The 22,794-nt window shown below is 47.1% G+C and overlaps 2 protein-coding genes across 3 annotated transcripts in view; both read left to right on the top strand.

Annotated features, from left to right (window-relative positions):
* Window positions 1-22,794, top strand: part of LOC135391325 (uncharacterized) — a 686,593-nt gene that overhangs the window by 266,534 nt on the left and 397,265 nt on the right. The window lies entirely within an intron of this gene.
* LOC135391326 (uncharacterized) overlaps window positions 1-22,794 on the top strand; it is a 156,660-nt gene that overhangs the window by 128,079 nt on the left and 5,787 nt on the right. Inside the window, exons 5-6 of the mRNA XM_064621565.1 lie at window positions 10,570-10,646; window positions 21,465-21,681. Of these exons, the coding sequence (XP_064477635.1) occupies window positions 10,570-10,646; window positions 21,465-21,681 (294 nt within the window). The remainder of the gene's footprint in view (window positions 1-10,569; window positions 10,647-21,464; window positions 21,682-22,794) is intronic.

Genomic DNA, 22,794 nt, shown 5'->3' with positions numbered 1-22,794 from the left:
TAGACGCCTATTTCGCCCCCAAGTGCTCCGAAGTCCTCGCTCGCTACAAATTCAACTCCTGTGTACGCCGCGAAGGAGAATCTGTGAGTGACTTCGTTGCGGCGTTAAGACGGCTGACGGAGGGTTGCGACTACGGAACCTTCCAAGAGACGATGCTTCGAGATCGTATCGTGTGTGGCGTTAACGATACCGGAATGGAGACCCGCCTTCTAGAGACCCCAGATCTGACCTATGATCTCGCAGTCAAGACGCTGTTGGCCATGGAGACAGCGCAGAAAGATTCACGGGAAATCAGCAAGACGGAAAACCTTTCTGCAGGGGCGTGCGCCATCAACTCAGCGCAGCAACGCCCGCGGGAACCGCATTGCTACCGCTGCAACGGGAAGCATCCACCCGATGACTGCCCTTTCTCGGATGCCGCCTGCTTCTGCTGCAAGAAGAGGGGGCATCTCGCTCGGATGTGCCAAGAGAAAGATGCCGGACGTCACAGTGATTGGCAACGGGTGCGACGGAAGAACAGAGGTCCTAGGAAAGGGAAAGGCACCCGTTATCACCAGGGTGATGTCCACAATGTCAATGATAGCGACGAGTCGTCGGACACTGTTGTTTATGCCATGTGGTCGGCGTCAGCTCTGGGCACCGTCGATCCGTTCATTGTAAATGTCGAAATTGAAGGCAAGCCGATTGAGATGGAACTCGACACAGGGGCGAGTGTCAGCGTCATGGGGGAAGAGACCTTGAAGACGCACTGTCCAGGTATTAAGGTCGAGGCTTCGTCAGTCCTGCTGCGCAGTTTCTCCGGGGAGCTAGCGCCGGTCGTCGGGAAAGCGACGGTTTGGGCGAAGTACCGGGAGAAGAGAATCGCCCTGCCCTTATTCGTCGTTAAAGGGAAGGGTCCCAGCTTACTTGGGCGAACCTGGATGAAAGAGTTGCTGGTGCCATTACCACAGTGGGAGGAGGCCCGAACAGTTTCGGTGCAGGACGTCGTTGCCCGACATTCCGCGTTGTTTCAGGCCGAATTGGGCGAATTCCAAGGCGTAGAAGCCAAGATCCACTTGAAACCAGATGCCCAACCCAAGTTCTTCAAGCCGAGACCCGTGCCGTTGGCACTTCAGGAAGGAGTAGCGCACGAACTTGAAAGGCTTCGAAGAAAAGGTATCATATCTCCAGTGCGCACGGCTGAATGGGCAGCCCCAGTGGTTCCCGTTCTCAAACAAGATGGCCGGATCAGGCTTTGCGGGGATTTCAGAGTTACAATAAATCCCGTTACACAGGCGGAAAAGTTCCTTGTTCCGAGAATAGAGGAACTCCTCACCAAGCTCGCTGGAGGGAAGCGGTTCACCAAGCTGGATACAAATCAAAATGCGTCCAGAATCGCGGAGGTACGTCACTATCAACACGCAGCTCGGACTGTTTGAGTATAACAGATTACCCTTTGGGGTCACCTCCGCGCCAGCCCTTTTCCAAAGGAAAATCGAGAATCTGTTTCGAGGAAAGCGGCACGTCGTAGTCTACTTGGACGATATCTTGATAACCGGGACATCAGACCAAGACCATGTCGACAACCTGGAGCGTGTCCTTTCTCGACTTGAAGAGGCGGGATTGCGGTTGAAGTTGGAGAAATGCAGGTTTTTCGAGCTGCAAGCAGAATACCTCGGGCACATAATCGATGCCGAGGGAGTACATCCAAATCCGCGGAAGGTAGAAGCAGTCATCAAGGCGCCACGGCCGAAAGATGTCAAGCAACTGCAGAGCTATCTTGGGCTCATTAATTTCTATCGGAGATTCCTGCCGAACTTGTCAGCTCTGCTACACCCACTCAATCAACTCCTTGGTGCAGATGTGCCGTGGGAATGGACAAGCAAGCATGAAATTGTGTTCATCAAAAGCAAAGAACTACTGACGTCAGCTAAGGTCTGTGTACACTATAATCCGGACCTTCCGGTTATCCTTTGCTGTGACGCCTCGCCTCATGGCGTTGGCGCGGTACTGAGCCACCGATACAAATCTGGAGAAGAACGTCCGATGGCGTTTGCATCGAGAAGTTTGGCACCAGCAGAATTTAATTAAGGAAGCCCTGGGTGTCGTTTTTGGCGTTACAAAGTTCCGCCAATACCTCTGGGGAAGAGCGTTCGAGATTGTCACTGACCATAAACCGCTGCTGGGTCTTCTCGGGCCAGAGAAGCCGATACCTTTGCACGGGTCGCCGAAACTCCTGCGGTGGGCACTACTCCTGTCATCGTATCAGTACGAGCTGGTTCACAGGGCCGGGACTCGAATTGCCCACGCGAACGGGCTGAGTCGCATTCCCTTGGAAACCAAGCCCCAGGAAATTGACCGCCCCGCGGAAATATATTCATGCTGGAAAGGGCATATTCGGACATTCTGTCACCAACCGTTGTGCGGGAAGCGACAACGAGGGACACCATTCTTCACAGCGTGCGAGAAGCCGTAAGGCATGGGATCTCGCTTCCAATGAACACATGTTTCATTCCATACAGAGCTCGTTCCCAGGATCTCAGCTTGCATGATGGATGCCTACTCTTTGGAGCCAGAGTGGTCATTCCCCAGGAGCTCCGCGCGGCGGTACTGCAAGTCCTACATGAAGGACACCCCGGAATTGAAAAGGTGAAAGCTGTTGCGAGAAGTCATATATGGTGGCCGGGACTGAACAGCGATGTAGCCGAAACCGTCCGAGGTTGTAGCGTGTGCCAGCAACAGCAGAACATGCCTAGGCGCGTCGTGATGACTTCGTGGCCGTACTCAGAAAAGCTGTGGTCCAGACTCCACATCGACTTCGGAGGACCGTTCAAGGGACACTATTTCTTGGTGTTGGTCGATGCTTTTTCCAAGTGAATTGAGGTCATACCAGTGACGTCACTATGGGCGACCACAACGATCGCGTGTTTACTCGACATCTTTGCGACGCATGGCCTGCCGGATACCTTGGTCTCAGACAACGGGCCTGCATTTGTAAGCAGTGAGTACAGTGCTTTCCTTAAGCGGAACAACATCAGACAGCTGCTCATTCCACCATATCACCCTGCATCAAATGGCGCGGCGGAAAGGGTAGTGCAGATGGTAAAGGCCAAGCTGAAGAAAAGTACTACGGGGGATTTCAAGACGCAGGTCGCGAGGTTTTTGTTGCACTACCGCACCGAACCACATGCAGTTGCTGGACGGACACCAGCCGAACTGCTCATGGGGAGGAAGCTAAAAACGGCGTTAGACTGTCTTCGCCCGGCCTTGCGGCAAAACGTAGCCTATCACCAGGTGAAACAGAAGATATGGCACGATAAGCATGCTAGGAAAAGCCCAGAGTTGTTGCCAGGGGGTACAGTCTATGCTGGGAATTTCAGACCAGGACCAAACTGGGTTCCAGGTGAAGTTTCCCACAGGGCAAGTTCGTCGTCTGTGAACCTGCGGCTCTTCGATGGTAGCACCTTGCATAGACATTCCGACTTCGTAAGGGGACCACAAAACAACAGCACTTCGCAGAATCCTACTGGAAGTGAGTCCGGGCGGCGCCATCCATGCCTGCGTCACCAACCGCGGATCTGATTCCCCCTCCTGCGGCACCTGCTGCGTTGAGTCCTGGGCGGGACAACGTCCGTCCACTCCCAGACGCAATTGCTAATGCTGGACCATCGCAAGCGGCTATGGCGGCACCATCACCGCCCGTTCTGCGGCGGTCTACTCGTCCACGACGACCAGTTGACCGGTATCAGCCGTAAAGATTTGACTGTTCATTGTTAGGTAGTTTTCACCTTGTGTTTGAACCTATCTATGTGTTTGGGTATGGGGGGAAGGGATGTAATGTTGTGCGATGTGTTGCCACAGAAGAAATAAAAGAGGGCGCACGTGTGCAAGGCACGAGCGACGAAGTGATCCGGAGTTCGATGCCGGTAGCGCACGGTCTTAAGTTCTCTGAACTCTCCTACGGACGGTTCCTTACTCTACATTGCCACCTCCTGGATCGTTGCAGATCGTTATACATACAACACCACCCAAAAACCAGCAAATCACATAATCGAAGTACAAAATTGGAACGACACGCGCTCACACGAGTACAAAGTAGACAGGAAATAACATGTATGTGACGGGATTTCACACAAAAAACGCAAGGAACCCAAACACGAGGGATTTCTGCAGCGATCCGTGGCAACATTTTAGCGAAGCAGCAAGGGAAGCGCTCACAAACAGCAAAACTTGTCACAGCTTACATGCATTCCTATCGGCTGTAATGGCTCTTTTGAGCACCACAATATGGCGGCCGGTTGGCGTACCCTTTCCCGCGATACCTTCACCCATCCGCTATCCAGCCTTTATACATAGAGGTCAGTGGTGCTGGCCACTGATCTCTATGTATAAAGGCTGGATCGCGCATAGCAGAGGGGCGCGTGGGAGAGAGGTGCGGCAACCGGCCGCCATGTTGGAGGGCCCACTGGCGCCGGCTGCTCCCATAGGAAACAATGGGAAGCGATTTGATTTGGAGTATTTATTGCGCTGTAAACGCTCCTCATTGCTGATTAGCACCCATCTTTCTTAGGAATCAGTGTGCTGATGTATTCCAAACGTGCTTCAGCCGTGTTCCTCTAGTTTTTAATGGTGATTGCCTTGTTTTTCTTCTCCGCTGCATGTATTCCGAATAGGGGGTCGTAACTGTCGTGCACAGGGCGCATATGCATGAAGGTGAATTTGGTGAATGTCAACCTATAAAATTAATTATTTTTGCTCAGAAAGGTTTTCACACTGTTTGTTATTGTAAGGTACTTCCGTTTGTATATTTTCTATTTGTTTTCGTTTGTTGTTCGGTTTTCGTGTGGTGTTTTGCGGTTCTCGTTCGTTATTATGTGGTTTGTTATTGTACGGTTCTCGTTGACTTTATCCATTATCATATTATGTTCTACGAGTGTCTCTCTGTGTGTTCTGCAATGAAGCCTCGATCCTTATTCTGAAGGAAGTCATTATTTTATTCATCACATCACCACCAGCTATGGGGTGGAGATACCCTGGCGATGAAACTCCTCATTGCTCATCTTAAAATAACGCAATTGTCACGAATGCTTTGCAGTTGTTCAGCTGTCAGCGTATTTCATTACAGAAATTCGAAGCGCTGTGCACGAAGAGCATGCGGATGCTGTAGGAGCACACACGCTGTAGGAGCGACTGCACATACGAGGTTAACTGTGGTATCGGCGAGGCATCGTCATGATGGCCCATCGTCGCAACATACTGTGAGTGCTCGAGGGCTCTCACCTTTGCCATCGGCTACGGAAGCCATCGAGAAAGCCCCTCCGCCAACCGACATAAAATCTCTTCGGTCATTTCTTGGCCTTGTCGGTTATTATGGCAAATTTATTCCGCATTATGCACAGGTCCTGGAGCCACTGAGGAAGCTCTTGAGAAGTGGAGAATCATTTTCCTGGACACAAGAAGCAGAAGAGTCTTTCATTCGTATCAAATCAATGCTAGCTTCATGTCCCATTCTCCACATGTTCGACCCCCGTCTACCAGTCGTAGTAAGCACCGATGCTTCTTCTTGTGGTTTGGGTGCCGTTTTACAGCAGCTGCAGGATAACCACCTGCGCACTGTTGCTTTTGCATCCCGAACGCTGTCTGCCCAAGAAAGGAAGTATTCTGTAGGCGAACGGGAAGCATTGGCGTGCTTGTGGGCGTGCGAACACTGGCACGTATACCTATGGGGACGACCGTTTACACTACGCACCGACCACCAGGCTTTGGTCACAATCCTGGGTTCACAGGGAAGTGGACACCGGCCCCTTCGCATCTCACGGTGGACTGCTCGGCTCTTCTACTACAATTTCACCATCAAATACAAGAAAGGCGACCAAAATTGCGTCGCGGATGCCCTATCCAGGCTACCGTTGCCTGCTCAAGATAGCTTCGACGAGGAAGTTGTCTGCGTAGTTTCGTCTGCAGTATCAAAAAACGAAATGCAGGAAGCTTCACGAGTCGATCCTTCGATTACTGCTGTTGTCAAATTCATTGAAGACAACTCGTGGCCTTGCGCCAATTTACCGACATCACTGCTTCCGTTTTACCGTTGTCGAGATGAGCTTTCTTCCGTGGACGGACTACTACTACGAGGAGATCGCATTGTCGTTCCTCAGGCTGTGACTGACCGGCTCCTAGCATCTGCTCATGACACCCATTGTGGTATTGTCCGCACGAAACAGAGGTTGCGAGAGTACTACTGGTGGCCAGGCATGGATTCTCACGTGGAAAAGATGGTACGATCATGCTCTGTCTGCCAGGCTTGCGATAAGTCCGCGAAGACCGCCCAGCAACCTCTTCATCCAGTACCATTCCCTAAAGCACCGTGGTCGAAGCTGGGATTGGACATCGTTGGACCATTTGAGCAGAACCGGTGGTGGTGGCTATAGGGCTTGCCGTTGTCGGCCTCACGTATGTGGGCAACGTCACGACTCACGCCCTGGGGGAATGTGCGTCCTGGGCCGACTTCTAAGGGCGTCCTGGGCCGACTTCTATTGAGCAGAACCCACAGCCGTATCGCTATGCACTTACTCTGGTGGATTATCACAGCAAATGGCCGGAAGTTTCTTTTTCATCCACCGTTACAGCGAGGACAGTAACTACGTTCTTGCAACATCTCTTTAGCCGTGAGGGATATCCGGAAGAAGTTGTCACAGACAACGGGCCACAATTCCTCGCAGTCGAATTTGAAGACTTTCTTCGCAGTTGTGGAATACGTCATACTCTAGCTGGTATCGATCTACAACCCGCAAGCCAACGGCCAAGTTGAGCGTTTTAACCGCGTCCTCAAGGACATCGTGCAAATCGCCGCTAATGAAAACAAGCCGCTTAGGACCACCGTGCTGGAGTATCTGACCGTGTACAGGTCGACACCCCATGCAACTACTGGAGTTTCACCGTCGCTGCTTCTACACGGCCGCAACCTAAGAACGAAACTGCAGCCGACTGGCATTCCTATCATCACGCCGAAACTCGACATGCCCGCAATTCGGCGTCGTGTAGCAGCCCGACAAACCAAACAGAAAACAAACGAGGACAACAAGAGACGTGCCGTCAAGAAACGATTTCATCCAGGGGATTATGTGCGCGTTCGCCTGCCTGGTAGGCAAACCAAAGGCAATTCAAAGTATTCAGCTCCTCTTAGGATTGTAGCGCCCCGTGGTCCACTCTCGTACCTCCTCGAAGACGGGAGAGTGTGGCACTCATCAAAGTTTGCACGGGCTCAGCCACGAGAACCACCTGCGGGCGACAAAGTGGACACTTCGTCACGGCATGGCTGGTGGACTGTTTCAATTCCCGAAACGGAATCTGCGCCGGTAGAGCAACCCCAGGATGCCCTTGAAGCACCACCACCACCACCACCGCCATTACGACGTAGCGCGAGAAGTCGTGCACCACCTGTGAGATACCCGAACAGCATTCCAGGAACATAAAGTGGACATGTCATTTCGCTGGACATATACATTGTGGAATGCTAGAGCATTTGCCGTCTTGTGTGCTAATTTGCAATTGACTTTGTTTTGGAAGTTTGTATGTCATGGGATTGTCTTTTTCAACAAAGGGGGATATGTGGTATCGGCGAGGCATCGTCATGACGGCTCGAGGCGCGTGCAATAAAAGGTTTGGGAATGGAACGATGGAGTCAGGCTGCGTAACTGGGCTCTGCCCTGTACATTCGGTGTAAGACACCACATTAACACAGCAGTTTATTTACTTCCACCGTACCTCACAAATTAAAAGAACAGTGGAACAAATTGGCATATTGGCGCAGGTTCTGCATCCGCTTCTTCGGCGCAGCTGAGCGACTGTGAGGGGAACCTGCAAGCACAAGCACGTTGTTTATACTTGCTTTCTTAGTACGTAATAGCACCAGCGAAGTAGCAGTGCAAACAAGTCCGAGTTGTCAGATGCATGCGATACGAATAAACAGATTTTTCCTCAAAATAAAGAGCTTAACTGTGAAAAATTATTCCTCTTTCTCTGTCCGTGTGAAGTGTACTCAAAGCTACAACAAACTGGCATGACATGCCCTTTAGTTTAAAGTAAATTTTTAAAAAATACGGGCAGCCCCGCTTGATCTAAATGCAGACGACAGAATGCGTTGGACCCACCAATATGGCGGCCGGTGACCACGCTGTGGAGCACCCTGTACGCGATCCAGCCTATACTATAGGGAGCAGTGGTGCCGGCGCAGAGCGCTGTCACGATTGCTATCACCATAAGTAAAAAGTTCCTATTTCGAAGTAATTAAGCTACAACTACTGGACCTAAGTACCTCCAGAAACGAATATCTGTAACAAAATTTTGTGTGTAACGAGTGAGGAATTTGGCGTACACGCTGGATGTCAAGTTTTCTTCCTGTCACCATCCCTATCGTCCCATGCGCTGTGATAATAAATCATTAATGTATTATCATATTATGTAATGTATGTATCATAGATGTATTAATATGAGAGTGGGCTACTATTAACGGGAGGCGTAGCACTTTACCACTTGATACAGGGGCCGGAATAACTCAGGAGTAACAAAATTGCATTATATATGGAACCGTAAATGTAACGAAGCTGAATTTAACCATCTCTGTAAAAGCTACATCTGTTCAAGTAACTTGTACAACTGTTATCACATTCACCTATTTTCATTCGAAAACATGATCACCAGCATAGCAAGATCTTTATCAGATGTATAAATTGCTAAGTAGAATTAATAGTACAGCCGAACAGTGGTTTATCGAGAATATCGTGTACGAAGGGGGGGGGGGGGGCAAAAAATGGGGGGATCATAATTACAGTTGGGCCATTTAACGTATCATTACCGGCATGTGTCTATGGCTGAAATAGCAATTCCCCTGGTAGAACTAAGTTAGGAGGTGTCTCCAAGCACTTGGGGGTAGGCGGATCTGGCGATATCACTGCAGCGGAATACCCGTGACATTACTGAAAGCCACATGTTAACAAAGCTTGATAGAAAATTTGAAGTACATCAAATTACTGGAATAATAATAATAATAATTTAGTATTATACTGTAATAATGGTATAAAATCGCCATAATCGGTGCTTTTGTCGGGACGCGCGTATCGCGCGTTTTCAGCTTGAAAGGATACGCCAATACCGCAGAGGTTATCTTCTAGGTTGCTTAGGAAGTCGTCACTCAGTATTTATCTATATCCACCGTGGGCCGTCCTTCGTAACGTCCTTTAAATGATGCTCAAGCAGGATTTCTCCCACAACCCCCGACATGCAGAAGCCGAAATACGCGACGTGGAATACACGTGCGCGAAACTACAGCTCCCGATGTCACGGTAACAAAACGCAAAAGAAAATAAAACGAAAAAGAAAAACGACGCTTGGGCAGGCGCTTCTCGGGGCTCTGTCCTACGTCCCCTGCTGCTCCTCACCTCCTCATCCTCCGGAAACGGTCTCCCGAAAAACGTCTCATGCGGTCGGGCATTTAGGCGGCACGGACGCTGGTATTGCGAGCTCATGAAGGTCTTCTGCGTGAAAAACTTCCCACAGTGTTGCCGTTGTGAAGCTGTGTGTCTTCCATGTAAGCGCACCGAATAAGCGCGTAAAAAGTAGTCTGGTTCACCTAAGGTTCAACACAACTGGAGTACCATTGATGACAGTGTTGTACGTATCGCCGTTACAGTAATCGATACTTTTTCGGTATCGGAGTGAGTATCGCGATACTTTTTTAAGTCAGTATCGGAAAAGTATTTCCGTTACAAATTTATGGTAACGCGATCTCTGTACCGTTACCCGATACTGATACTGTTTACTGCCCCACCCTTTCTTCACCTACCATATTTCTCATTCTTATTCATTGTCAATGGTCCGCCTAGACCTCAACAAGAAGCCTGTGAACAGGCCTGCGTGCTCCGTGACCGGAATTATGGTATTATGCCAAACACATGTTCACTGTTTTTCTTTGAAACTGGAGGAAATAACCATGCCGTGTTCAACAAAACACTTGAGGTCAACGAACGGAGGTCAAGCCTTCGACAGGGTGCTCTGGATTCCACTGCTAAGCTGCTCTGTCGCACTTAGTCACGCTCACATATGCTGTGGCATTGTTAACTTGGGATAGGATTCCTTGATCATTGAACTCCACGGTATGTGTGGGCCTGACACTAACGAAATTGTCACACTGGCCTCTGTCAGCTGCAGGAGAGACCACGGCCTGCAAGGATGGCAGAAGACGACTTTGAGAACGCTATTGATAAAAGTCAAGCATAACGTGTGAACGTATGAAGTACGTTGTCTTTTTACTGCAAAACTGTTCACATAAGCGATATTTCTATGTTGCACCATCTTCGTATTTCAAACAAAAGTATCACGCAAAGTATCGCGTTACTTTTTTAGTAACGGTAGCGGTTCTCCGTTACTTTAAAAAAGAAGTATCGATATCGGTATTTCGATATTTTTACTCAAGTAACGAGTATCGGTGTCGCGGTACCATGTATCGGTAACGGGTACAACACTGTAATGATGACGACCGGCCGATTCTTTGTTTCTATATTTTAATACCCAGTCATTACGTTCCTCCCGCAGAGCGAGGACTTCAAGATGCCTGAATTGCCGCTATCTTCTGGAGCATACCTCGTCTGGGAGGGCAATGCCACGGGAACGTAAGTTCGGAGTTATTTAGACCACGTTCTCGTCCTATACCTGTGCTATACGAGATAGAATAAATGACATTGTCGTCAAATATGATCGGGGTTGCGAATGGCGTTATCTATGAAGGTCGTGCCACACGTCAGTTCGTAATGGCATTAAAGATACTGTAAAACCCCGCAATCTCAGAAAATGTATCTGCTTCATACCCCGAGCCCCCAGTACTCTTGCATCGTAAGTTTCGCCCCAGTTGCTGTCATAGTTTTTTTTTACAAAATTAAAAGTTAAAATTACTGGCAACACTGTGTCGAGGTCGCCACCAACTGCGCGTTGCTCATCAAGTACGGTGATAAAATTACATTGCATGAGCATAACACTGTGTCTAGAACAAAAGACATCGGCTACGTGTGGACTACGTAGCCGTCAGGAGCAGTAAGTCGGGAACATAGATCACTGTTGCTCGATAAATTGGGGATTTAGTTCCCACCAGACGTCCCCCCGAGTCCCCTATTCCCCACTCGATCTGTCTACTCTGTAAAGGCAATAGCGTACGATGTACTAAATCTCTGTATTGTCGATGCCGCAGCCGCTTCAATGTTGTCGTGCGCTCTTTTGCTTTTGTCAACGGAAGTTTCAAACAACTCCAACTTTTCCTTCATCAAACGATACCCCGTAAACTAAAACTATGAAATAATCTTGTCCCGCACTCAGAGTCGTCGCGAGGCGAGTTTGCGCCCAAGGCAGGATAAACCCCCCCTTCCCCCCTCACTGCCATCACCCAAGCAGCACAATGTACTGAAAGTCGAGTGCAATAGGGGTGGACGGTATGTGTCTTATCAATGTTCTTTAGTTCAGGAGTCTGTTCAAGGTCTTCCACCTACCCGTCCACCCCTATTGCACTCGACTTTCAGTACATTGTGCAGCTTGGGCAGAAGCTCTTTTAACAAAGACAAGAAAACGCTTATTTGCACTGCCAAGGTCGTAAATACGGATTCTCTTCACTCCCTCCTTATAGACCTTGTCGCGTTACTCTCAAACCACTAGTCTCCGTGCGCTCCTTAGCCTCGTTTCAAGCGACGACACAACAGGGGTGGACTGCCAATACCGCTCTTCCCGTTGGGTTAAATGCTTGTGGCCGCCGTCTTTAATGAGTATGACTGACGATAAAGTAACATTCCATATAACTATTCATCCAGTAAACATCTGAGTAGCGTATCAACGTTCGAAAGATCAAGGAAAATGGAGATTCCTTGTTTGCGCGCGCGCGATACGCGCTGTTGTTCACGTGAGGAGTGCTGGCCAATGCGGTATCTGTTCTACACCGGTTCCCGAGCGGGAGAAAACGAATTGGCACGAAATGCACACGAACGGACACGAAAATGAACGGAAAAACACGCGGGAAAATGAAGAAACTCTGTAAACGGCAGTCCACCCGTGCACAGTTCCTGTGGCTACCACGAGGTGGCAGCACTTATGGCGGCGCCCATACCTTGAATCGCGTTTTTGTGTATACTGTGCAGCTAATCTTCCAGGACCTGAGGGCGCCCGGGGCGGCTGCCCCCCCCCCCCCCCCCCCCCGCCTATCGCTACGGCTCTGCCCGCAATGCACGAAGTGGTTTTATGCGAGGATAAAATTGTTCCTCTGCTCAGCCGATGGCAGCCAGGGTAGGCAATAAATCGGCGAATGAGTCTTGCGATCTCATTAAAGAGAAACTCCAGTGTGGCGTGGTGACGAACGCGTGACATTAAGATTTGTGGCATTAATCACATAAAATCATTACTGGTACCCTTATGAAAAAAAAATCTATTTTCTACAGGATTTCTATAGGAAACCCTAGATAGAGCGCATAAGAAATAGATTAAAACTTGTATCTACTCCGAATGGAGTTTCTATGAATAAATGGGAATACTATCGGATAGAAAATAGATAAAGCATTTATATATACATTGAAAACAAAGTAGTTAGACATAGGATAGAAAGTTGCCCCATTTTTCTACACAGATTGTGTTCATGTAGGACACAAAGTTGCCTTATTTTTCTATACTGACTGTATTTATGTACTATATGAAGTGGACTTTACTGTCAATAGATGGTGCGTCACTAAACGGGTTACGAAAGAATTTTGAAGAGGGAGCCGATGGCAGTATTCTTCTTCTGTATTTCAAAAACCAGGAACTTTCCATTTATTTCACCGCCACATCCCACCCACTGCGCAAAACTCCAAACCGCAAAAAAAAAAGAAAAAAAAAAGAAAAGAAAAAGAAACCGAAGACATACGCATGCACACGCTCACGCCTGTGACGTGTTTGCAGAGGAACAGATACTAATAAAACACGCAACGAAATGGCTAGGCCACATGTGGAGCCGTCTTAGCTAGAGATGCAACCACACGGGTGAGGAGCGCACGCATAGATTGTTATTTCGGTAGCGAATAAGAACCACAAAAAATATTTCCTCCAACTGGTTAGTATATTACTGCATTAAGGACTGTGTTTATTGCTCAAATTACTCGAACTAACCCAGCACAATCTCCACACCAAATTAATGTGGTGCTACACGTTGCGCATGCATGGAGCCAGCCCCGTACTATACGATTAGCTACATGCTATCAGTGAGTTACACTTGGTTTAAACGATGGTATAGACAGTTGAAATAGGTACAAAAATGGCACTTCCGCCCTGGTTTACACATACACTTTTTATACCTTTTCTTCTGACAGTGTGGAAGCAGCAGTTCGTGAGGTGCAACATTAAAAAGTAATAAACGGTAAATGTTGCCTGAAGTGATAAGTCACAATATTGCTATTAGCATTTGTATCTATGCCCATACATGCACAAATCACGTGTATTAGTTGTTCTTCAAATGTACAGCAAAAACAAGTAACACATGTCCCTAAAAAAGACCTTTTCGGCGCCTAGTATTAGCTCTATAGAGACTGTATAGAAAATGTATACATTCTAGTTCCTGAATCCTGTATAGAATGTGTATAGAGTTTAGCAGTTAAAAACCCTATACAGCTTTTATTTATTTCCTATACAGAAAATTGACACTGGATACGATAAATAGATTATGTATAGGTCCTGTATAGAAACTAGAAAATCATTCTTATTGCCTGCGTGCCGGCGGCTTTTCCCGTCGGCACAGGGTGCGGGCCATCACCGCTCCTGTGGCTATTGGCGACCGGCACTCGGTGTCGGGATAACTGGCGGTGGTTTTCTCGCCGGTAGCGGGATTTTGAACACCATGGGAGTATTACTAGGATTTATATTGACACGGTTTATTTCGGAACGATTTATTTTGGACGGTTTATTTCGGTCACCACCCGAGGGGAGCACGCATAGATTGTTGTTTCAGTAGCGAATAACAGTCACTGAAAGCATTTCCTCCAGCTGTTAATATATTACTGCATTAAGGACTGTGTTTATTATTCAAATTACTCGAACTAGACCAGCACAATCTCCACAGCAAATTAATGAGCAAGCCCCGTACTATACGATTAGCTACTGCGATCAGTGAGTTACACTTGGTTTAAACGATGGTATAGACAGTTGAAATATGTACAAAAATATTACTTCCGCCCTCGTTTACCTTTTTATACATACGCTTTTTATACCTTTTCCCCTGACAGTGTAGAAGCAGCAGTTCTTCAAGTGCAACATTAAAAAGTACTAAACGGCAAATGTTCACGTTGTCTGAAGTGATAAGTCACAATATTGCTATTAGCGTTTGTATCCGTGTTCATACATGCACACATCACATGTATTAGTTGTTCTTCAAATGTACAGCAAAAAACAAGTAGCACATGTTCGTAAATAAGATCTTTCGGGGCAGCTATAGTATTAGCTCTATAGAGACTGTATAGAAAATGTATACATTCTAGAGTCTGAATCCTGTATAGAAACTGTATAGAGTTTACCAGTTAAAAACCCTATACAGCTTCTATCTATTTCCTATGCACAAGATTCACACTAGACACGATAGATAGATTCTCTATAGGTCTTGTATAGAAACTAGAAAATCATTTTCATAAGTATTAGTCGTCTTTACTTTATTTTATTTACGTCTAAGTATTAGTCGTATTTCCGTCGTCTAAGTAAGAGTAACGTATTTTGCCAACGCAAACTATGCGGTACTTCTTCCGTAACATGATGATCCTAAAAGCGATAAAACCCCAGTGCAGGGGACACAAAGAGACAAAACAGACGCACTCTCTCTGTGTCCCCTGCACTGGGGTTTTACCGCTTCTAGGATATATGTACCACCAAACAGCCCGGTTTTTATCGCTTTGTAACATGATGACCCATTTACCAGTTTCAGTGCATCGCATCGTCTCAGTGAGGGGTTGTCATCACACATTTGGAAGCCTTGTGTGCAATGCTGCGCATTCTACTGCGAGACTATCGATGAAAATAATTACTGTTATAGAAAGGCATCCAAAAACGTTGTGCAGAAACAATAACGGCATTGTTTACAAATTGTTTGGCCGCCGATCACGGGCGCCGCCATCTTTAAGGTCACGTGTGCCTTGACGATTGCTGGGTGTGGGTGACGTGATACGGAACCCCATGCACCCCGACTGACCGCTGGGGCTATACTTATCGTCGCCATGCGATTCATGGCTCACTTCATTCGGTGAAACCCATATTTTGCTTTGTCATTTACGTGTATCCTGTGCGGTAGAGGATCCAGGATTTTTCCTCGGGGTATAGGGCTCCGACCTTGGACAACATGCTATACGCATGCGCTACCTAAAGCCAATTGAATCGCTATTTATTCACAGAAATTTAGGGTGGCCAAGCCATGCCACCTCCCCGTTATGTCCACGCCTGATTCGTGTATGAACCAATTCAGAAATATGAAAATCAACTCGGTGTAGCATTATTTCTTGATATGGTTTTAGTTGGTCATTTCGGACGCACGGCCACGAACTGTCTGCTTCCTAAACCCGTACTTTTTTTATTAGGCAATCTAAATTAGAAAGTATATTTCCTTATAACACTTTATTGAAGGCGATGTATTCCTGGAATCTACCATTCGGGGTTTCTCTCTGCAGCGCGTGACGGACTCAGGTGGTGGGAACATTCTCATACGAACATGGTGATCGCGATGTTCACTCTGTGATGAAGGTGCCTCTTGGTGTAAGGAGCTTTTTTTTTTTTTTTCTTACACCGTTGGAATCTGTGTGAGTTCATCTTCAGATCTGGTTTGTCTAACCTAACCTAACCCAACCCAACCCAACCTAGCCTAAAGTGTCACGAGAAATCGCGAACGTGCTATGGGCATTTGTGAGCGACACTTCACACTAACATGTTTGTCTTCTTTCTCCCAATCTTTGCTCCGTGTCTGCCAATGCACTCCGCGAATTTGCTATCATCTTTCGCTGGCGGTGCCCATACCATTGCTGTTTCATTGCTGCTGAGAGCTGAAGTTCCCCATAATAACTGGACGGTCTATGGAACAATCGCAATATTACCCCCAGAAACTCACGTTTTCGCTCTGTTGACTTGTAAAATCATCAGGAAAAAATTTAAATTTTGTTTACCGACAGCGGCGCGCCGATCAGCGAACCGGCGGCGGCGGCGAGCGAAAATTGCCCGGCGGAGGCGGCCTGGCGAACACCTCAATCACAACTGTGGCCTTCGGGTTCTTAGGAGGAAACACCGATAAGGCGGGTAGCATTCGAAGATAAAACGTTGGGCCATTATTTGATAAAAGGTGTCAACTACTTTTAATATTCACACCTTTTTCGATTGTACGTACACAAATGACAGAAGAGATTTAAAGTAATCGACGTGATTACATTGACGAGGATAGGATCCTCTGTTTGCGTAGTCGTTGAATCTTTTGCACAGACTCTGTGCAATCTCCTGCTTTGTAGTTTTCGTTTGTCCATTGAAAATCCCAGTGATGGCCAGTAGTTAACTACATGTAGTTAAACTACCTGATTGTAGTTAAAAAGTAGTTATCAACTACTTGCAGAAATGTAGTGGCAACTACTAGTTAAACTACTATTTTAAGTAGTTAACTACAGTAGTTAGGTTACTGAAGGCGCCAACTTCTTCCGATTTAGCCGCAAGCTTTACGGCACGATTGTGCTTCCGACTTTTACCTGGAGCTACTTGTTTGATGAGAACGGAGGTGCAGAGCAATTGTGTCGTGCATGTGTACTAAATCTTCACTCTTAATGCTTGTCTAGTGAGGCCTCATTTGATTTGCTGTCAAATAATTCTGCAACTTAGTTTATCGCGTAGGCACAGAAAGAATCCTGCCGCAAGCTTTGTATTTGACGATCGTAGCAATGGCTTGAGCCAAAGTTTATTATTGCTTGTGATTCATATTTAGGTGTCCAAGAACAATACAAGGGATCGGTGTTGGTAGATAACGTTAAGTAGTTATAGATGTAGTTTTACTACATCGCAGTAGTTAAAAAAGTAGTTTTAACTACTCCCCCGAAAAGTAGTTGAACTACTAGTTAAACTACTACATCACAAAGTAGTTAGTAGTTATAGTTAAACTACTGTAGAAGTAGTTAGCGGCCATCACTGGAAAATCCTGCCTAGGAAAGCAACACTCGATCGAAAGAGTACGGTATTTTAGCTTCGCCTCGCTCAGTAGCTGAAGAACTTGTCTTAAGAGAGCAGAATGTTCGTCTGAAGATCTAGCGTAGATGATTATGTCGTCGATGTATCCATGAACGAATTTTCCAATACATATAACGCTTGAGTACTCAGGTCATAAGCTTCTGGAACCAAGCTGAAGAGTTCTTCCACCCAGACGAGAGCCTGTTATATTCATACAGGTGAAATGGAGTAACGAAGGCTGTGTATTGCTTGGTGTTTTCAGTTAGTGGTAATTGTCAGAAACCGTTGCATAGACCAAGACAGGAAAAACAAAACAAAAAAACTATGCATCCACTCGTGTCGTTGATAATATCATCCACTCTGGGCATGGGAAAAGGGAATACGTCAGTTTGCCTGTTGACTAGCCTGTAGTCAGTGCAGCGACGGAACGAGCCTTCGGGGCTATAGTAATTGGAGTAGAAGTTTATGGCCGAATAATGCCAGCATTCAGCATCCTGCAGCTCAGATTTGAGCCGTTCTTGCTTTTCACAGGTCATATGTTGTTTGGTTTTCGTCTGACTGTGGTTGCGTCAGCGAGCTCGAAGTCATACTTATAATGCGGTATTGCCCAAGGATTGCCGGATACCGAAAGAAGTTCCGGGTAATGCTTTGCGACGTCATTCTTACTGCGGATGTCATGAGGAGGCCTGGTGACTAGACACTCGGCCGTTCTCTATGCAGACGTTGTCGTCCCAGTAGATGTTTTGCCGCATCTTCTTCATGTCAGGGCGGGATAGTAAGAGGTCATAATCAACATCTTCTATTACCAGGAACCCCGTCGTTATTTCGCCGTCGGAAAGTTTAAGCGTAATGCGCGCCCAGTCAATGCGCGCCCAGAGTGCTGGTACCATCGAACGCTTTCATTTGCACCACCCTTCCTGGTGTCATTTGGGTTAGTTGGAGTAAGCGATGGTTGACGAATGTTACGGATGACCCACTGTCTATCAGAGCTCGAACCTCTCTGCCAATCAAACGGAAGCTGACATATAATAGTTTGCTGTTATTGAAGTAAACAGTTTCACTTGGTATCAAAGGTGGAAACTATGACCCTCATTTATTTTATTTATTGTATTTTTGTTTTTTTGTTTTTTTAATTTGCGTCGAGTTGCCTTCTTCATTGTCTCGGTCAGCAACGTCGATGAGTGCTGTCATAGTGAGCTGGGGACCTTCTCGAATTTGTAATGTTCCCTTCTTGTGGCGGAAGGGTGATTGATTGGCGTACAAAAGATGTCCTACTTTCAATACCCCAATCTCGCAGTGAGTGGAGTAGGTGCTGGGGATCTTGAGGCTCCCGGATTTTAATGAGTTGGCGCGTGTCATTTTGAAGTCCACGTACAACTAGCACAACCAGAGACTCATCTCGGAGACGTGATTCTGCGCGTTGAAAGAGCCGGATTTTTTCAAAGAAGTAATCCGTTATGGATCCAGTGTGGTATTTGGAAATGATGGCTTCATTCCATCTGTCCACTATGTTTTCTTGGAATGACTGAGAAACTCCACGATTCCCGCGCGTCACCTTCATTGGCCAAAATGCGGAAGTCATACCACCTTTTTGCAGTGTCTGTTACGAAGGGACGGAGACTCTCTATCTTGGCTGCACCGGTGGTCCATCGATTACGTTCGGAAACGTGTTCATACCACGACCTACTCTATAGAAACACGACCATGACACTCGCCGATCCCCCTATGGGTCCGCTGTCCACGGCCCGAAGCGGGGAAAACCGGTTTCGCGCTCAACATGCTCGCTAGGGGCGCCACATGCGCACCCCACGAGCGAACGGGAGACTGCTGCTGTAATATCGGCAATGTTTATTAGCATTGTTTTGTGCGTATGTCTACGCGTTCTTTTCGTGTATCCTCATGCGAAAGACGTGTAATGTACATGCTTAAGGCAAGTTAGACGCAAAATACATAAATTTTCGCGCCTAGAGCCGCCTTGCTTGGGACAGTGCTTGTACAGGATGTGTGGTATCCCGGGGGCCCCATTTGACGAATATCCTTGGATCCTTGGTAAAACATTCATCGCTTCACACTGTGCCTCAATCGATGATAATACGAAGTTGAACTCGAGATAAGTGATTGTGTGTTTTGTGGCGCAAAAGCATCACGGCCATAAAGCGCCACAAACGATGTAGTAACTGATGAACGCGGCTGTATTGCCATGCGCAACAGTGCTCCAAAATTTATGCGTGGACCCGTAGTTACTTGCCTTTGCGAATGAGTACGTTAGCTGTTATTTCATTGTCACTACTGGACAGCATGCAGTTTTAGTTGGTTTTAATTCAAAGTTTTACAAAGAACACAGCACACATAACTGAACAGACACTTCTTTTTATTCCATTTAATTTTGACTGCTGACTATTTGGGAGAAATCTCACCACATCTACTTTGCTTTTTCATTACAATCACGTTGCGCATACACTCGGCACCTTCAGGACCTTTCGCGGTACTAAATACTCGAGTCCGACACTCCTGGCTTGCACTTGCAGAGTGGGACGGTGCAGTACACCATCACAAACCACTCAATGGACTACGTGCGACTAACCAGAACTTCACACGGTAGAAACAGGCACCCAAGTCAGGAACGAAAACTACCGTATCAACACGTGGAGCGGCGTCTGCTGTGGGGTTACTTGTGGCGCCGCGACCTTGCTGCGGCCACTAAGAGAAACATTTTCTCCGGCGCTGGAGAGAGGCGCAAGTGTCATGGTCGTGTTCTTATAGAGTAGGTCGTGGTTCATACAGAGAGAGCCGTGTGACAGCGCTTCGCGATTGAGCGTCAAAACAACCGGGCTTCAAGATATTGGAGCGATGACTTTCCATAATGAACGTCAAGCTTAGCTACTACAAATAACTACAATAAATACTACAAGCAAATCTACTAATATCAGCTGTTGCTTTGCCATTTCATTTTGTTGTTCACGAATAATACCAAGACTGGCTTCTGTATTGACGTGGCGAAAGCGTTCTTAGCTCTGGGTCACGGAAGATGGGTCTCCGTCAGATCCCCGCGGGATAAGTCGACGGAAGTCCTCTATCTTAATGTTTATCGTAAGGACTTCTTTTTCGTGAAGGTTTGCTACGTTGGGGGGGGGGGGGGGGCTTCCTCGGCCTTGGCCTGTAGCTATTGAAGGAAGCCACCCTGGCTCTTGGACACGGATAAATCATTTGCTCACCTTCAGCGGAGCAGCTGGTGACCCGTGGGTTATCAGGGGTGCCTTTTATGCGGAATTTGTGGGATCCTATTCCCATTTTTGGGGGCAAAGCCTTTCCATTCAACCCCCGTGGAAGGCGAAGCACAGAGACAACGTCAAGATACGGAAAGAAACTTGATATTTAATTACTCACATAGTAAAAACCTTACACAGAGAATGTTCTCCAAGCTTCACGAAACCAGTCGTTCCAAGCACCGTATCCGAGGCCAGCCGCTCCAGGCTCTGTCCACGCTTACATGCGCTCACGGTTTTTTATCTATCCAAGCCAAGGCCCCTCCCACAGCGCGTGACGCTAACACCAGACCTAAATACAGGTTTTGCCTGGTTCCATCTATGTGTTGTAGCCGAACCCACCACAAATTCAATCCACATTGTTCGGAATGTCCACTGCGCCTACGTAAGACGACTTCACTCTCGTGCCTCCGACAATCAGAATGATTTTCTTTTGTATCCTCCTCCTCTTCTGAGCATATCTACGGGAGCCTACAATACTGAGACTATACTGAGACAAGTCAGGATGCCCCTTCAGTCAATCGCCACAGACGGCAGGCTTTTCATCTGGCTACTCGATGCTACCCATGCGGCTCCTCATAGCTACGGTCACAGCTGATTGGTCGACTCTTATTTTGAGAAACCTACGTTTACATGTGGCGCAGGACTAATTGATCTGTCCGTAGCGTTCGCAAGAGGTCTTTTCTCAGCTTGCGTCCTGGAAGCTGATTCAGAGAATGGCATCTAGGCGACTTAGGTCCGCATCACAGCGAGACAAATGCATGGGGTTTAGGGCGCGACGTTAGCCGTCTCCTCTGGAACACCCGAAGCGCACGTGCATGCGCTTCGAAACGATTTCTGAGCGCCAAATGAAATCCCCTGTCGACTTCGGAGTAGTAAGATCGGGTCGCGCCTCCCTACATTTCTATTTTTACTTTTCAACGACGTTTCTGTAAATTCAATTGCGATGTGATTCAATGCTTTCCTGGTTTCCTAACATCCTAGATTCACGGTCACGTACAAGAGCACCGAGATCTACAGAGCCACGAAGAGCGCACCGGGCCTGAGACTAGTGATGGAGATGTTCATCACTACCATCCTCATAGGACTGGAGGGCGAGGAGCCTACGTGCGTAGCCAACCCCAAGATTATGGGGGCGGCGACTAACTACAAGCACCCGCTCGTCCTGTCAAAAGGATTCCAACTGACCAACTTCATCATGGTGAGGAAAAGTCGTAGAACAAGTGTGTCTCTTGTGTTCAAGGCGCTACTACACTCTCAGAAATGAATCGCTTAAAATACCACTTACAGCATTTTTGACGCCTATTTAGATGTAAAACGTTAAAAACGCGACAAATTTTAGCCGTCAGGCTTACCCTTGCGTTTATTAAGAAGAAAATCATGCGGAATAAGCGTTAGGGCTTTCGCTTTAGGCGGAATATCATTTATTTTATGTTGTATCAGATCATATTCGGAAGGAAATCAAAACAAATGTAGCGGAGATAACAGTCCCTTTTCGCCGTGTGAAATGGCAACCAATTTTCCCAGGTGTTTTTTTACGTTTGGCAAGCTGAATTTCAGCGGGCAGAGAAAACTAGTAAAAGTAATACAGAAATTGTGTGAAACGATAAAAATATAGCAACACTGCACAATATAGCAACAATCACAAATATGCACTTAAATATTTGACATTCACCCGCTCGTTGCATTCAAACCTATAAAGCGCACTGCAAATAATTCCACACTAGCCAGAAACAGCGAAGATTCTGACACTTCCGCCTTCTGCATGGGACATTGAAAGCACCGTGAGTCGATTTCGTCCAAGCGACAGGCAAAACAAATCTAAAACGAAAACGCCAAAACGAAGACTTCCAAACGAACGCCCTGCTGCTGTGTTTATCTGTATCTTTGTGGCTGACTGCAGAATATCCATTCCCAATGAGTTCCTTGAAAGTTTCACAAACTTCTACGCGTACAACTCGCCCTGGTGTCCTATGAATGCCTATGAAACACCAGCCAAGCAGCTCGCACGATCACTGTTCGGCGTCGACGCCATCATGGAGGCGTTCGAGTTCAAATTTGAAACTCCCGCTGTAACGTTTAAGCGCGATTTGTTTAGGGGTCAAAGAGAGAGGAAAGGCGAAGGGGGACGGCAAGGAGATTATGCAGTAAATACGTCTTTAGGCTTTTGTGAGCGTTTAACCGTCAACAGAAAATTTTAGGTGTAATAATTTAAGCGTAAGGACGCGTCCATCTGGAAATGAGAGCTAAAATAACGCTTATTCCGCCTGATTTTATTCTTAATAAACGCAAGGGTAAGCCTGACGGCTAAAAT

This window comes from Ornithodoros turicata, chromosome 4 (assembly GCF_037126465.1).
Source record: "Ornithodoros turicata isolate Travis chromosome 4, ASM3712646v1, whole genome shotgun sequence".
Classification (NCBI taxonomy): domain Eukaryota; kingdom Metazoa; phylum Arthropoda; class Arachnida; order Ixodida; family Argasidae; genus Ornithodoros; species Ornithodoros turicata.
The sequence above is the reverse complement of the archived record's forward strand: the minus strand, read 5'-3'. Positions and strand labels throughout refer to the sequence as shown.